Genomic DNA, 18,262 nt, shown 5'->3' on the forward strand with positions numbered 1-18,262 from the left:
AGCTCGAGGGATCATTGGGGCTCTTGTGGCTCAGTCTGTATGTGAGTGAGGGACAACTTTATTTATCTAGGAGTGTGAGGGTGAAGGAGAGGTTCAGGATGTATATGCATGCTGCCAGGCCGTGCTGCTCAGCTCGTGTCAGAACACGCGTACGTGCGTGCTGTGACTTGTTCAGAGCGCATTTCATCCCAGCTTGTTTGGTGTACCACTCAACGGTTTCTAGCCCTTGTAGACTCTACTTCCCCCTGTGAACATGCTGTGGCCTTCTGCGCAATGTCAACCACAGAGCTAGTTGCCACCTTCCAAAGTTGAAGAGAAACGGGGCAATTATTTCACCCTGAGGTGCGTGCACATCCCGGCAGATTGTATGAGAATGGCCGGTCAGTTTCTAGTGGCATTATTATCATAGAGCAGTCCCACAGACACTCTTCAGTGTAATTGAAGACTCATTTGCAATGCCTTCTAGCCATGTTAACATGTGGTGGTTGTAGTGGTGATTGCGATGCTGCTACAGGCGGGGTTAGCCTGGACTACATGGCCGTAACATCCTCCGCATGATCATCTCCTTTATTTTGCAGTTATGTCTCAACCAGTTAAAGGAACAAGTCTGTCGAAATTCGCTGCCATGCTTCTCCCCGCTGCCTTTAGTTTTTCAGAAAAAAAAATAGATCTTCAATTGCTCGGCGCTTATGACAGCTTCAAATGCCCGGCGCTTATGGTAGTCTCTCAACAAGCTAGAGATCATCAGTGCTCTTTCCCAAAGAAATTTTTGACAAAGCTTACTAAAATCTTCAAGGTCACTGACGTCACAAAAGGCACAAAGCGGGGAAGCACCTGCATTCCCAGAAAAGAACTATGAACAAAGTAAGCAAATATTGTGTTTCCTTATTTTTATTGAATTTTAACACATTTTCTGAAAGCCCCGCGTACGCCGACTTCATGCTGATACCTTCATAATATATTTACAATGTAAAAAAAGGCGGAACCACTGCTTTTCTAAGTGCTATAGCCTCATTTTCGTCCATGCAGAAACTCAACTGCTGCAACAAGCCAATAGTAATAAGTGTATCAATATCGTTAACTAATGAGGCCTATTTATTTGTGTGCTGTTATTTTTCACTGCTCCTATATGAATTTTGACCGAAGCATTGCAACTTTGAAGGTGTCGCTTTGCCAGGATTTCTGGAATCGTCTATGGTATTGCTTTATACACGTTAATTTGCGTTTTTTTTTTCACTCAGTTGAAACGGTGTAGACATTGCCAGATTGCATGTTGCAGGCGTTCATAGTTCGTTCTATTTCTATTGAAGTACATCTGCCGTATCTTCAGAGTGAGGCAGAACACTAGACACACAAGCGTATATCTACGTTGATAGGACCCTATCATCTATCTAATGGCGGATGACGAAATAAATTGAGAAATGCGCTCAAAATATGAGCTCTGTTTATGACACACAACGTAAGAATACTATAGCCTAACACAGCAGTACGTTTGGTGCACTGGCATTGTTTTTAATTAAATACAAGGACATAATATATGTTTCATTTCCCGATGGGTATTTCAACTCCAATGCCGACGTTGGCGTCCGGCTTGCCCTTGTAGGTCTTTCCTTGTTGGCGCAGCACATCCTGCGAGACGCCTCCACCGACGACCACCTTGGCACCGTTCTGTGCACGATAGACGTCGTATTCACCGCGCACTTCTGCGCCACCTTCAAAGTTGCGCAGATTGCGACCTCCTGCACCGACGTTTACGTCATAGCGGAACTGAAAAAAAAACGGAAAGTCAGATGCATATGATGTGGTGATAAGTGTTTTCGCTGCTAGGTGACATAAGTTGTGGTTTGAAACTGACGTCCCAAAACCCCAATACGTTACTGAGAGACGGCGCATTGGAGGGCTCAGGGAATTTGAATAATTTTGTGTGTTTCAACGTGCACTCACACGCCATAGTAGAGGGACCTCTAATCTTTTGTCTCCACCGAAATTCAACCGCTGCAACCGGGTTTGAGCCCACGACCTTCAGACTCGCTACCGAGCACTGTGACCACTAATCCACCAGGAAGGACTTTGCAACACTATGTAACAAAAGTTGTGGTGAGCGAAAAAATTTATTATTATTGTCCTAAACCCAAACCAACAAGTATGGCAATCACAGCTCTTATCGTTAACCTGAACTCAGCACTAGGCAATTCCGCTTCTCAGAGTGGAGAATGCTCTAGCATTCATCAGAAGTTGGCCACGCAGCACTGGCGTGAGAACCAGCGCCGCCAATGATGCAGGGGACGTCGCACTTTAATGGATGTACAGTGAGACCGGCAAGAAACGGCTGATAGCAATCAGTGCCTGTCGAAGTGCTCGATTACATCTATACGTGACATCTTCTGGCTGCACCACGGTGAAAACAGTATAGATCCACAACAATTCTAGTTCTTTCTGAACAAAACTTGGAAAAATTGATCAGTTGGTCAGGTTCAATCTTTTCTTGTGACGTAACGTAGAACGAGCGCCAGCAGGGGGGGCAAACATGTCTGATATGTCTCATTTGTGAGTGCTTTTCCTTGTAAGGCTTTCTGTCCTTAGATTACAGCAATAGAAGACGACATGTTTAGTGCTTCGCGCGCAGCGCTTGTGCAGAAGCGAAATATGAAACACCATCCGACGCCACTTGCGCCGTAATTTAGCGGACACGGTGTGTCCGATTCATGCAGTAGTATTTCAAGCTCAAATGGATTGCCCGAGAATCCCGTACGAATGATGCCTGCATACTAATTTGCGAGCAAGCGGTGGCCCAACCAGAAATGCGGCATCAGCCTATGCGGAATTACAGTCGCAATCAATATTAATGGCGAGCTTTACTTTACGTGCTTAGAAGATAACTGCTTGAAGATCTTGCGGAATATAAATGCGCAAGAGTTTAACATAGAAAGCTTCGCTTCTTTCACGTGCATGTAGTTGAATTCACGCACTCCCGTTGCATGCCCTGCGTAGGTCACAGTTTCTATGGGGTACTAGCTGCCGCGAAATTTTAAAACAGTCCAGCGCATTTCCCGAGACGTCACCCAACTTGTAGCAATAATGTAGGGTTCCAGTGGATTGTGCACTGGCTGAACACTTGCACGGTTCTCAGTCGAACCACCTTAGGTGAACCGATTGTCTAACTTGCATGGAACCTTTGGCGAGGCATTGAAAAAATACGAAATAAATGCACGACGTTGAATAAGCATATCAAAGAATGAGCCCTGGCGAAGACACGCCTTTTCAAATTACTCTGTATATTCATGCGATATCACATGGCCTGAAAAATGCTGCCGCCTGATATCACGTACGCCTGGTTTGTTTCTACTCTTTGCAAGTTGAGTGTAATTTTCCCAGCTACGTGGGCGCGCATAGATTTCTCCATTAAGGATGAGGGACGAAGTCTGTCCTCAGCCCTCCCTTACTCCCTCCGCCCGGTCGTTAACTTCAAAGCACATGCCAAAATGAAAATGAAGCGATGGTGTGCTTGCCACAACGACATGAATTTTGTCCCCGTCTTCCCGGGTGTAAAAATGGGAAGTAAATGGCTTTTGTTACGCAAGGCCATCAGTTGCCTTCGGCCGGCATTATAAATTATGTGCACGCCTATTTCGCTCTTTACTATTCATCTCTGTAAAAGACAACTTGTTGGGCAACTATGTAACGCATGGCTCCTTTAAACATTGGCAAGAGAGGTTCGACTGATTAAAGGTAAGAGGCAGACCTTACGCTGCCCTCACGTAGGTTGGAGGATTATGACCTCTCTCATCTTTCTCTCCTCTTGTGCACATGCATGTTAATCTACAAAGGAAGGCTTCAAGAATAAGGAACTGCCTAAGTGCACTCGATGCGCAACAATAAAAGCTCGTTCGTCGGTTGGTTGGATAATGATGTTTAGCGTCTCAAAGTGACTTGGGCTATAAAGGACGTTGCAGTAGACGGCTGCGGTTAATTTTAGTTAACTAGGGTTGCTGCTTTGATCTCTCTCCATACATTCGGGTTAGACGCCATGCTGTTAGATGATGTTGATTGTCATTGTTATTTGTCACTGTGCAATGATTTTTTTATAGTAGCAGCGTAGAGAAGTAGAGAGCGTACTGTGAGCAATACACAAATCGTTAGCTTGCGTGGCGCGAAAATCAAGTGGTGGTGTCGCTCCAGAATTGTATAGAACGGGCGTTGTTAGCATGATTGTGTTGCTTGCGAGCATGCATTTTTGATGTGATTTACCCGAGAATGCACCCTCGTGGACTATTTTGGGGGATAAGAGGTGAAAGGGAAGTTCGGTGCACTCGGGCCGCCTTGTTTACGGGCACTATCTTTTCTACAACTAAAAAAAACACATAGGTCACAGAGAGATTGTTCACGTGAGGTTTCTTGCACCCAATTATGCTGGAATGCATGGCAATATAACATCATCGAGAAATGTGTTGGTCTTTTCACTCAGAGCAAAACAACATCTTGTTGAATTTGTCAATAACGGTTGTACTCTCGTTTACCAGTTTCCTTTAATATGTGGAGGATAGTAAATGCATTCAGGTCAAAGAATCGAAGTCTTTATGACAGATTACACGAGTACAGTTACAATGCGAAGGGCAAACCTCTCAGCCGTGGCACGTCTGGTTTATCACTGTGAAGCGGCAGTAATCGCAATTGTGTCATACGCACGGCCCATTTGCCAATATTGCATTCAACGTACACTAGAAAATATATGCTCAACCCGCCATGGTGGTCTTGTGGCTAAGGCACCGGGCTGCTGACCCTCCAATCATGTGTTCAAATCCCGGCTTTGGTGGCCGTATTTTTGGTGGAGGGGAACTTGCTTGAGGCCCGTGTGCTTAGATTTAGGTGCACGTTAAAGAAGCCCAGGTTGTCGAAATTCCCGGAGCCCTCCACTACGGCGTCTCTCATAATTATATGATAGTTTTTGGACGTTAAATTTTTCAGAACATGTGCACTTTATAAGCCAGGAAACTTCCGCTCTGACGGCAGTTTGGCAGCAGTGCTCGCAGGCTTCACTTCGCTAACAAGTATTCTCTGTACGCAGCTGATCACATTCCTGGGATCCTTATCGCCGCACATTGCAAACAGTACCGCCGACGAGAGCACTGGTTCGGACAGCCTAATCGGCGCACCTTGTGACGACATACTGTGCAGTTCTACGCCATCGACAAGAAGTGGATGCGGAACGAATTGCGTCTGCGCGGATGACGAGTCCCCAGAACACGTGCACTTTATAAGCCAGGAAACTTCCGTTCTGACAGCAGTTTGGCAGCAGTGCTCGCAGGCTTCACGTCGCTAACAAGTATTCTCTGTACGCAGGTGAGAATTTCACTAGTGCACCTAAATTCTCTTATTGCTAGCACTGCTGCCAAGCACCATTGTGTACGTTGTATCTGCTGCTGTTGCTTGTTGAACGATGAATAAGAAACTAGACGTATTTCAGCAAGAGATACGGAAGGAACTTTGCGATTTTAAAAAAACGTGTGGACTATTATAGTGCAGTCTGCGATGACATTAAGCCACTATCCGAAGAGATAAGATCGTAGCGAAAATAACTCGCAGATGCGCGAAAGGCAAACGATATTCTCGTGATGGAAACGAAGAAATTACGCATGAAAGTTGAGGACTTGGAGGCGTATACCAGAGCAAACAACCTTGAAATCAAGGGCGTGCCCAATGAAAGTGAGCCTTCCGAAGTAGTCCAGAATATTTGCTCAGCAGTCGGGGAACCCATCACTTCTACAGATATTGATGTTTGTCACAGAATGGGAACAAAAGATCCCGATGTAAAGAATATCATTGTACGATTAGTTCGCCGGGAGAAACGAAATGCCGTCTTGGTTAAGGCCAAGAGGGTGCGACTTTCTGCTAACAAAATTGGTTTCCAGTCAACTGATCCTATTTTTGTCAATGAAAACCTAACCCAGCTTGGGAAACAACTCCTAGGTGCAACCATAGCTAAGAAGCGTGACGTTGGATGGAAATATGTGTGGACTCGCAAAGGAAAAAATTTCGCCACTAAAACGGAATCATCAGAGGTGCTGAGAATTGCTGAACGCGATGATTTGGACAAGATGTGCCGCTAGGTATCGAATTGGCACTCTGAATTGGTACAGTCTGATGCGAAATGGCGTTATTTGACAGTTGTCAATAGCACGATGCAGACAGTTTTAACAGAGCGGTCACGCATATTGGAAGACACTTCAGTGCTTTACATTTGAATGTGCGCAGTATTCAAAATAAGGTTTCTGATCTCAGCATGTTCCTTCATTCCTTAGCTATGAAATTCGATGTACTTTTGCTTTCTGAAACATGGCTCGCTCCTAATGACAGTCCTCCACAACTACACAACTAGTCTTACAAATACAATGGTGTTACCAGGACTAATAGTCGTGGCGGAGGTGTTGCTTTGTACGTGAAGGACTGTATTGCTCATGATATTATTGATGAGCTAACCTTTGTGACCACTACCATTGAATGTATTACAATCCGGTTACCAAATGTTCTAGTTACTGTAGTGTATCGGCCACCCGCAAGCAGCAAGTATGATTTCCTCGCTACTTTTGAAACCATTATATCTAAGCTTCACTTGTTCCGCGTGCCATTTTTTCTGATGGGTGACGTAAATATCAACATGCTAAGCGATGACGTTGCCACTATGCAATTTGAAACTATTCTGTCCACCTATTGTTGTGTGAACACTATCGGTCTACCAAGCCGAATCACGGACCATAGCGCCACTCTTCTGGACGTCTGTATCACAAACGTGCCGACGAATAGGACTTTTACAGGCTTACTTTCCCTTGACCTTAGTGACCACTTACCCGTTTTTGCTCTTTTTTCCACTGCAACAACGTACCGCGTCATAAACCAGTTCACCCTAGAAAAATTTTACTCAGAAATAGCCCTTACGGACTTTTGTGAACGCAGAGCAAGATCCAGATCGCGCATATAGCGCTTTCTCGCGCTATCTCAAAGCATGTTATGATAACAGTTTTCCCATGGTGACGCACACAGTAAAGAAAAAGGAAATTCTTAAACCATGGATCAACACTAATCTTCACAAAAGAATCAAAACGAAAAACAAAATGTATCATAAGTTGTTCAAACGCGTGACCTAGAGGTGCTGAAAAAATTCAAAACGTAACGCAATAAGCTAAATGCCGACATACGCAAAGCTAAGAAGATTCATTATGAATGCCTTTTCGAGAAGACTTATAATGATCCTCGTAAAGTGTGGAACGAAGTGAATAATCTGGGCCAATTTACCGAAAGTAAAATGCGTATTAATGTAAAAGCCTTCTCCCAAGATATGAGCGACGATGCAGCTATTACGGCTATGAACGAATATTTCGCCCATTCTGGTGATTATGTGCCTCCTTCAGGACATTGTACGCAAGAAAGGATTACCCGTAGAACGAGAGAGCCTAACACAATCAGTCTAAGTCCAGTAACACCTTCTGAGGTTCACAGCTCGATAATTAGACTATGAAACAATGTAGCAACATGCGCTGATGAATTAAGCGCAGCGCCCTTGAAGCACGTTGCGGACCTTATATCGGAGCCCTTGGCTCATATTGTTATTGCATGTTAGTTTCTGGTATATTCCCCTCTGAACTCAAGCTTGCGCGCGTATGTCCTGTGCACAAAGGCGGTGCTTTGAATGACATTTCAAATTATAGGCCAATTTCTGTTTTACCAGTGCTATCGAAGGTATTTGAGAGTGCCATAAATTGTAGACTAAGGAACTTTCCTTCAAAGTATCAAATAATAAACACTGCTCAGTATGGTTTCCAGAAAGGAAAGTCCACTGAATTAGCCCTATTAAACGTAAAAGAGGTGATACTAAACAATTTTGAAAAAAGACTATATACAGTTGGACTGTTCCTTGACCTGAGGAAGGCTTTCGATAGAATAAAACACGACATTCTAGAAGGAAAATTATTTGAGTACGGATTGCGTGGCGCTGCTCTTAAACTAATTATGAATTACTTATCTGATAGAAAACAATATGTTAAACTCGGTAGCTTAGCGTCAACAGCAAGAGAACTTAAGCAAGGCGTTCCACAAGGTTCTATCTTAGCACCCTTGTTATTTATACTTTATATAGCTGTTATATGTAATATTCCTTACACAGAAAAACTAGTCATGTACGCAGATGACACAAATGCCTTTTTCAGTGCTGATACAATGGCCGATCTTCAAGTTACCGTATCTTATTATTTAAGACACCTGGAACTGTGGCTCCATGAAAACAAGCTTGACTTAAACGCAAATAAAACAAGATATGTTAGGCCTCCTAATAAGCCATGCATTAATCTGAAGTTCTCCTTTCAGGGCACCACGCTGGAATGTGTTAAAACGCAAAAATCTTTAGGAGCATGGTTTCAGGACAACATGTCGTGGAATACGCATGTGTCAAAACTGGTCTCTGAATTAGGCAAAACTGTAGGTTTCATGCATAAGCTATCAGACCTTGTACCATTATGGCTTAAAAAGGCTATATACTACGCCCATTTCTATTCTCGATTATCTTACTGTGCCCTAGTATGGGCAAAAACGTCTGCTCATAACCTCAACAAACTAGAGATGCTACAGAAAAAAGTTCTTAAAATATTCGAAAATTTTTATAGGCTTCCTTGCGAACTACGTACTCATCAACTCTTTATAAATCATGATCCTATTAGAGTACGTGACCTTTACGCATATAAACTAATACTTTATACTCAGAAAAACAAGCTTCATCGGCATTCAGTTGACACTTCATGCCGATACACTCTCCGAAATCAACTAAGACCAGTTTCCCTTTCTCGCACACGATACGAAGAATGCCTTCTACACCACCCGATACCAACAGTATTGAACAAATTTTTAACTGGTATTGACTTCGAACTGCCTGAACGTAAATTCAAGAAAAATGTGCGAAGTATGTTGCTACAGATATAGAAACTGCTCAAATAGCACTAGCTATCTTATGTTATCATCTTTTTTCACGTGTTCTTCTTTTGTATAAAAATTGTTGTTTTTGCGCATGTGCGTACAAGATTTGTGACCCATGTGAAATTGTGTGTTTATGTTGTTCACTAAAAGGAAAAAGAACTAAGGTTTTATTTTGCCTATGCATGTACAGCGAATTACGCGATATTTTTGTAAAATGCCTGCTGCTCTTGAAGGGTTCTTGGGCTTTCTCAAAATGTCTCCGACATCTTTTCGCCTAAGAACTTCCGACTTGATGTTGTCGGAAATAAAACTTGAAAAAAAAATTCTAACAGTTGTACTTATTTTTAAAAGAGATGTTCATGCTACGACGGTATGAAGACACATGCGTGCAAGTTTCCTCGTGATACCTCTGTCGGGGCAAGAGATTAAGCGTCTTTGTTGCAGAATGCCTTAAAGGTGAGTGGCGATTCTTGTTGCCTGTTCTGTTTCTGTCTTCGCAATACGTAAACAAACCAGCACAAAAGGTCATTTAATAAGCATTTGAAGGGTTCAATGACAGCGGCATCTTGTATAGCTACGGAGTAGGAAAGTGATAACATGAATCTTTTTCTTGCTACGTAACGCTTCCTTGTGAATACACAGGTCTGTTCTAATAAACATGCGTACTTACGCGGCTAGGCTTCGGACGGAAATTGAACTTGGGCAGTCTCCTCTGAAATCCAAAACAAAAGTGGTGGGTGAGCATGGTACGCTTGGCTTGGGTCATCTAAAATCAATAAGGTGGAGGTGTGCAGGTGAAAAGGGTCTGTTGTGTTGCTTGGTTCTGCAGTCATTCCCGTACTGTAAACAATTCGCTTCTTAAGACGTTGCCTATTCATATGTTTCTGTTTTTAATTTACTTGTGAAATGAATGATTGCACTGTGAAATCCGTTCAAGCACTCCCCTTTTTTCCCCTGTTGAACATCTAGGCCTATAAAAACATACATGCGTCAATCCTCGAGCTATAATGGGTGGTAATCTTACTGAACGACTACATTTTATTTGGGCTTAGACATTCGGAAAACGCTGCACAGTACCCAAAGCCGTGAATCTGTTGCCATTTTATCTAGGCCCTATGCTGTCAGTCCTCAACTTTCTACTAATAAAGGCACGAAAGCATCAAGAGCTCTCTGAAGACTGCTCTTCAAAACATCTAACCGACCTATTTGGGCTTTTGCTATATTTAGTGTTATGTCTGCTAAGTAAATAGAAAGCACCCACACTTTCTCGATGAATAACTTGTTCCATAGTGGGCAGCGCACAAAAGGAAACACACAAGAGAAGGAATCAGGACAAAGCACCTGTTTACCGATGGCGTTAAACACTCACCGGCAATTGCAACCAAGAGTATGAGAGAAAAGCGCCACATCTTCGACGCTTCCTCGGTCGACTTTTTTATGAAAGCACGAGGTGTTAGAATGCGCGAGACACCGACGATGGTCTAAGGTGCAGGAGTTCACCCCTATTTATGCGCCGGAACATCTCCGATAGTACGCCTCAAACGCAGCTACGCCCACCTCGGAAATACATCGGAGGTGAGCGAGCAGATTGCACGCATGCAGTGAAACTACTGCCACCAGGTTTCACTGTGAACATCGCTCTATGCACCCTGAAGTCAGTACGCCTTCGGAAGACGCAGCGCACTCCTTTGTAATATCTGCTCGTGCACGGGGTTTCCTGTGCCGGCGTGGTTGACGGATGCCCGATTGCAAGCGGTGCTTATGCAGACGAACGTCCGGCTTATAGTTGCTTCCGCCACGTGCATCACCTTCGCCTGCAAGAGAGCAACATATCAATGAAACTTGAACAAACAAGTGGCTGATATGTTGGGAAAAGTTTTCATTCGCGTGCTTAGGAAAAGTCTACTTCACATTTCGACACAACATTCCTTAACATCTACGTGCTCTTTTTCCGCTGCACCAATTTCTTTCGTCTCTCTGTGCTGAAGTTCACCACTCAGAAGTTATTTACTGTTCGCATTGGTCGGTAAGCATTTTCGGTACCACATTGCGCACTGTGTGAGATATCCAAGCTTTTCACCTATTGTCATGTAAATCGTAGTGTTGCAACAAGAGAACACTTATTCCCCAGACCAGCAGCAGTCAGCTAGTGTTTTATTCGAAATTATTGGTTTACTTAGACTCATTTTTATTCTGAGGCTTCCACCACTTCCCTCTCCATCGTTAACATTTGCGCCACCATTTGTGAGTTCTCGACTCCAATTTCTGGCTTTTCCGTCCCTCATTACTTTAGGCCCACAAACTTGGCACAGCTTCCCATCAATTTTAGAAGCTTGCGATGCCGTTGCATGCAAAAATAAAAAAAAAACGGAAACAGGCGGGTGCAATTAATTTCGCGGGTGTTGTCCTCTGCATTTCCCTACAAACAGACGCCTACAGGGATAGAACAATAACATCGGTACCTTCGAAAGACTCACCAGTTGGCACTTCACAAATAAATGTTCGTTTCACGCGTAAATATTTAAGTATTACAAAGCGACCCTTGCTTTTTGAATTACATTTCTGTTAACTTCAAGACAGGTGACATAATATTGTGTGACACTCTCAACCAAATATTGTGAGGCACACCGTGCGAATTACTGTTAACTATACGGCAGCACACAACCTACTCGATTTTTCTGTTTAATTATGATGTAAAATATTGCGCCTCTACATTGCGCCTCTACTGATTGCTCAACGACCTCAGCCGATGAGTAAAAAAAGCTTATGTCAATACCTGGAAGGTATCTCTGGAACGTGACAAATAGGGCTAATCAGGACTCAATTGAGGATCCTAACTATGCGACATCACGCCGTTTCATTTCCAGTTACAACATTTACTACTCACGAATGTTTAAGAAGAGCCCCTGAATAACAGGACGTCTTCGCGCAATGATGATCTTCGTGTGATGATGAGCATGGCGCGAACAATCGTCACTAGGGCTGCCGCGGCAGGCCGCCACTTTCCCACGCGTGTGAGTGCGATCGCACTCAAAAGCGGCTATTTGAACAAAAAAAAAGAAACAGGGAAGGTCCTCAGCACTTTTTTTACCCCTTGCCATGTTTCTCTGCTGAGTTTCCGGTGCTTTCGTTGGGACGAGAGAAGAAAGAAGGCAACTGCAACATCTAAAAAAAAATCTTTCAAACTCTGCTAGTACTGGACACGCTAAAAATTTTTGCGGCGGCAAAGTCGTGAGTCAATAAACTCTTTTATCGAATCCATTCCCTAGCCACTTGAAAAAGTGTTGCAGCGCCGCTTGAAGTAGTTCTGCTGTTTAAAAAAATGCCAGCTCATGACGCTCTCTGTTGAATGGACACAACTTCTGGCCCCCTTCGTCATTACCTCCTCACTCCGCAGTTCAATGTATGCTCCCTGGTACGATAAACAAGGAGAAGCGATTTAAGCGTGAGATGAACCCAATTCACTTTTATCCCGCTTGGAGTATTTAAAAATGCTGTTGTTGATTCGTGAAACAATAAACTCCTTCAATGAGGTACTTCGATGAATACTTGAAGAAGTGCCGAAGTGCCCTTTAATAACCACTTAGCTGTCCCACATAGAGAAGGGACTAGCGCGCATATTGAATAATAATGCGCTTACATTAATACGCACATTGGATATTAGATAGTGAATTATGCTGATGGTGCCACAAACAAAAAGCCTGAAGATGGCAGAATGAGCGCAAAACAGCTTGCAAGAAAAAGTCACAAGAATGCTTGAAGGCTACTGTCTAACTGAAACCAGACCCACATCATGTGGCGCATATTTACTAATCGAAGCATTTGACACGTCAATACTGACATGATCAGGTTATTTCTAACACAAGGGCCAATCATCTGTCAATGTATCTGCGTGTTGGCAGCCCCTTCAGATATGTTGTTTTCCAGTCACCTAATGAAGTAGCGTACAACATAGGGGACACCCGAGGCAGAAGTAATAAAAGGAGTGGATGGTGCTTTGTTTTATCGATGGTCATGTCATGTTTAGATCATGCATGTTCGCATTTAGCTTTTTCTGTGTGTCACACAAGCATTCAAATGAGCTAGCACGCGAACTGTTTTATGAAAGCGCATAGCATTGTCATGGGTACGCTGGTAAAATTCCTTACCCAAAAATTTTTTCGCCATACATTGCTTCTTTAATTCTCTCCTTCTCCTCTCTCTCTCTGCACTCGTTCGGTTGCTTACACGAATAGATACTTTTTTTTTCAATTGTAAAACTAACTTTCCCCCTATGCAGTATGAATAACGAATGACTGCTAGTCACTTACTGTAGAAGTCTTGTTTACATGTTTGTACTCATTGCTGAAATTCGTGAGCATAACCGTTGCTTTGCCTCCCCGCAGCTCTGCAATTCCTCTTGCGACGCAAATATTTCGGGTGACCAACAGACGCTGACTGCCTTCAACGACGCCTTCCAAGGAGCGCCGACATAAATAATGATGCTGGAGTGATGCGGAAGGGTGATTTGTTTTTCCAGCACATTCAAGGCATGGTTTCCTGACGGCGTGCGCGGTGGTAAGGCTTCTTCTGTGGATAACGTTATCGACTTCGTTCTTAGGCTGATTACAGCACCATGGAGGCATAAGCAGTCCATGCCAAGGATCATATATCTGGAGCAGCGCTGTAGGACTACGAAGTCTGCAGCATAAATACGGCCGTTCATGGTGACTCTCGCTGTGCAGATTCCTGCTGGCGTTACGACATGACCTCTGGCTGTGCGGATGTTGGGGCCTTCCCAAGCTGTCCTAACTTTCTTCAACTTCCCGGCGAACGACCCACTAATGACGGAATAGTCGGCTCCAGTGTCGACGAGAGCGGTCACACTGTGGCCGTCGATAAGAACGTCGAGGTTGCTAGTTCGCCGTCTCGCATTTCAATTAGGCCGTGGCGTCAGGTCACGGCTTCTTCGTCTTGTTCCGCAGCTTCTATGTTGTGTCGTCAGGTCACCTTCGGTGATTGAGGTTTTGTCGTCACGACTTTGCCTGGTTGGCGTGGTGTTCGGAAAGCTCCGTCGCGGCGTCGTCGCGGCGTTGTCGCCGACAGCAAGGTCTACCACCGGAGTATGGGCCCCTACAACACAAGGCGGGGAAGACCAAGCCCATGACCTCAACTGCAGCGACAACGACGAATGCAGTGTCCCAGCCCACGATCACCATGCATCAACCCAGGGAACCACCAACTTTCTATGGGTCATCGTTCGAAGACCCGGAGACCTGGCTTGAAACATACGACCGTGTGGCCGCCCTCAACCACTGGGACAATGAAGAAAAGCTCCGTCGTGTGTACTTCTACCTAGAAGACACCGCAAGAACCTGGCTCGAAAATCGGAAGTCCACGCTTCAAACGTGGGAGGCCTTCGGCGGCGCATTCCTGAAACGTTCGCGAGCGTTGCTCACAAAGAGAGGGCCGCCGCTTTACTAGAAACCCGGGATCAGCTACCAAATGAAAAGGTTGCCATTTTCAAAGAAAAAATGACCCGCCTATTTTGTCACGCTGACCCAGACATGCCTGAGGAGAAGAAAGTTTGTTTCGTCATGCGAGGGGTCAAACAAGAGCTCTTCGCGGGACTGATGAGAAATCCACCGAACACCATCCAAGAATTTGTAGCCGAAGTGACCACTATTGAAAAGACCCTGGTCATGCGCACCAGACAGTATAATCGTCGCCTGACTCCAGATTGCGCTGCTGCTCAAACCAGTGACTCCGAAAACCTGCGTGAAACGATCCGAGCGATCGTGCGGGAAGAGCTGCGCAAGCTGTTGCCTTCGGCGCAGCCTCAAGTGTATTCGATCACCGACATTGTGCGAAAAGAAGTTAGGCAATCGCTTCGGATTCCCCAAGCACCACTGCCCGAGCCGCAAGCTATGAGCTACGCCGCTGCAGTGCGCCACAAAGCTCCTCCCCGTCCACGCCAAAACGCCACCCCATCGCACTTCCATCGCCAGACGCCATCGCCGCCACCACCCCCACCGACGCTCTACCGTTCGCCAGTGGGCCAGCGCAGTGCGCCGAGGAAAACGGACGTTCGGCGTGCACCTGACAACCGCTCGCTCTGCTACCACTGCGGTGAGGCCGGGCACACATACCGCCGTTTCCAGTATCGACAGATGGGACTGCGTGGCTTCGCCGTCAATGCACCGCGTCCGCAGCCTGGGGAACGGCCACGTGACATCGCCGACTACCTGACAGGAACTCAGTGGACACCACGAAGTCCTTCCCGTTCGCCGTCGCCCAGCCGCCGCATGTCACTGCACCACGGGCAGTACTCTGGCCCAACGCGGGACCGGTCTCCTAGCCCGTATCCGGGAAACTAAGGGCAGCACCCGATAGAGGTGCGGTTGCTGAGCGACGAACTACCGAAGATCCTCCTCCTCCGACGACGCCGCGACGGAGCTTTCCGAACACCACGCCTTATGTTGGCTAGCTACCTTGAAGGACCCTTCAGACCACCTCGCACAATGAAGTCTGAGACTTCAAGAATATGACATTACCATCGTTTACAAGTTCGGTAAGAAACACTCCGACGCCGACTGTCTCTCTCGTGCGCCTGTCGACCAACCACCGCCCGATAACCCGGATGATGACAACTTCTTGGGAACGATAACTGCTGACGACTTCGCTGAACGACAGCGGGCCGACCCGGAACTTAAGGCCCTAATAGAAAACCTCGAAGGCAGGACCGCCGTGATTCCGAAGGTATTCAAGCGCGCACATGCGTCGTTCTCCTTGCGAAACGGTCTTCTCCAAAAGAAAAACTTTTCACCGCTCCAGGCCTTGTGGTGCCTTTAGCTCTGCGGCCAGAACTCCTGCAGGCTCTGCACGATGATCCGACGGCAGGGCACCTCGGTGTTTCCCGCATGCTCGCGAGATTACAAGAAAGGTACTACTGAACACGTCTCACCACCGACGTCACTCGTTATGTGAGGACATGCCGGGACTGTCAGCGACGCAAGACACCTACAACAAAGCCAGCGGGACTTCTGCAGCCAATTGAACCAACTCGCCGACCATTCCAGCAGATTTGTATGGACCTACTGGGGCCGTTCCCGACGTCGGTTTTCGGAAACAAAGGGATCGCGGTACCTACCGACTACCTCACCCACTACACCGACACAAAAGCCCTGCCCAAACGCAGTGCATCCGAGGTAGCTTAGTTCTTCGTCAAAAATATCGTCCTACGTCACGGCGCCACGGAGGTTCTCATCACCGACAGAGTAACGACATTTACTCCTGACCTAACTCAAGAGATCTTGGCATACAACCTGACAAACCACCGCCGTACGACAGCGTACCACCCACAGACCAACCGCCTCACCGAGCGGCTAAACAAGACGATCGCCGACATGCTGGCAATGTACGTCGATGTCGAACACAAGACGTGGGACGCCATTCTTCCGTACGTGACCTTCGCATACAACGCGGTGGTGCCGGAGTCGACGCAGATATCTCCATACAAATTGGTCTACGGAAGGAGCCCGGCAACGACGCTTGATGCCATGTTACCCAACGTCACCGACGAAGAAAACCTCGATGTGAGTGAGTACCTTCAACGCGCCGAAGAAGCCCGACAACTCGCACGCATCCGTATCAAGAACCAACAGACGACCGACAGCCGCCGTTACAATCTTCTACGACGCTGCGTGGAATGCCGGCCCGGCGAACGAGCTTGGGTGTGGACGCCGATACGCCGACGTGGACTCAGCGAAAAGTTGTGCGACGGTACTTCAGACCGTACAGGGTTGTTTGACGTCTCGGCCCACTTGATTACGAGGTTGTCCCTGACGGCATCACGAACTCTCAACGACAACGATCGCGACCTGAAGTCGTCCATGTCGCGCGCCTCAAGTCGTTTCATGCGCCTTAACCAACTCAAACAATGTTTTTTTTTGTATTATTGCTGTGATCGTGCGGGAAGTCATTGTACATTGTACAGTCATTGTACTTCCTGCATTATTGTTGCACCTTCATCTTGAGTTAAAGCATCGGGACGATGCCTTTTTCAGAGGGGGGCAATGCTACGTTCTATTCCTCAAGCTTTGTTGTCGCGCCAAATACTACACAATTTTCAGCGCAAACCGCGCCTGCAGTTTTCGAGAAGGTTCCGGACTGTAGTAGATCATTTCGATAAGATCACGCCCACTCCGCAAACTGTACAGATTATTTTGGACTTACGTCACCACCAGCGATAACGCTAGAACATTCCATGGCAAGACCATAAATGCCGACGCACTTCGCCGCTTGTCAGTAGTTGATCGACGGCCAACGCTCCGTTCACTGCTATCGATGCAAAACTGCTACTGCAATCAGAATTTCCGTTTACCGGACACAGGTTCGCCCAAATAAACAGTTGAATCCTAACATAAAGTCTCCTGTCTTCGGCCACGTCACGACCCCATGACACGCTCATTGATTACGCTATGACGCGGAAAATGTAGAGACAGCTTTCTTGATATATACACGCATAGTAAACAGGCCCCCAGCACGTTGAACTAGGACAACATCGCTGCTTGAAGCACGACAGGTGCCGCCATTACTTCCACGAATATACATCACAGAGAAGTGCACTTGCGAATCATGAAAAGGGTCTACTATACCATCCTATACGCCGGGCTGATCGGCGCACAAGTTTTGAGAACGAAGCAGAAGAGGACGACGAGGCCACGTGCCCATTATTGATGGTGATAGTTTCTCTTTTTCTGACTCAGGCTCCTAATTCTGTGTTAGAAAAACATAGACCTTAGCTGCTTGGTAAATCAAAGCGTGTGAATCGCGCAGCGCGTGGTAAGTTACACACTATGCATAAAAAAGTGAATGCGGGAATCAACAGCCACAAAGCTGTTCAGCATAAACAGAAATTCGCATGTCCAACAAAAGGGTTTTTTAAAAACTGAACAAATGATTTAGTTGTATCAGCGTTTGCTACCTGTTCGAGTAATTTATTCAAGTGTTATATTACATGTGGAAAAGCCATTACTGATCTATTTTAAGACTACTAAACGGCTGCTTGACTGTTTTTTTTTTGTGGTTTGTACGACACAACCGTATGGGGGTTCAGTGTAATAGCTTTCACATATGATTCATATGGCGTTTTAACGTCATAGAGTCCCAAAAAAACCATGGTCAAATCACATTGGTTATCGAAGTTGCCCCGAAAACTGCTTGTGTGAACGCCTCTTTTTTAGAATCGTTTGGCATAAACGCTCGGCTGTAGAACGAAGAATTCCTGAAACACAGGCTCGACGTATTCAAAGACTTTTTT

At 45.8% G+C, this 18,262-nt stretch overlaps 2 protein-coding genes across 4 annotated transcripts in view; one reads left to right on the forward strand and one right to left on the reverse strand.

Moving 5' to 3' along the window:
- LOC142786393 (neprilysin-1-like) overlaps positions 1 to 18,262 on the forward strand; it is a 557,390-nt gene that overhangs the window by 265,769 nt on the left and 273,359 nt on the right. The window contains exon 3 of one of the 3 annotated variants that reach the window (XM_075884068.1): positions 5,066 to 5,340. The exons of the other annotated variants lie outside the window; for them this stretch is intronic. The gene's annotated coding sequence lies outside the window, so the exon portion shown is untranslated. The remainder of the gene's footprint in view (positions 1 to 5,065; positions 5,341 to 18,262) is intronic. 3 annotated transcript variants of the gene reach the window in all.
- Positions 874 to 9,727, reverse strand: LOC142786406 (uncharacterized). The gene is made up of 2 exons (XM_075884092.1): positions 9,632 to 9,727; positions 874 to 1,767 (listed from the first exon to the last, which is right to left on the reverse strand). Exons 1-2 carry the CDS (start codon positions 9,725 to 9,727, stop codon positions 1,543 to 1,545), a joined length of 321 nt encoding a protein of 106 aa, XP_075740207.1. The 3' UTR covers positions 874 to 1,542.

The sequence above is a fragment of the Rhipicephalus microplus genome, unplaced genomic scaffold (assembly GCF_043290135.1).
Source record: "Rhipicephalus microplus isolate Deutch F79 unplaced genomic scaffold, USDA_Rmic scaffold_23, whole genome shotgun sequence".
In the NCBI taxonomy this organism is placed as follows: domain Eukaryota; kingdom Metazoa; phylum Arthropoda; class Arachnida; order Ixodida; family Ixodidae; genus Rhipicephalus; species Rhipicephalus microplus.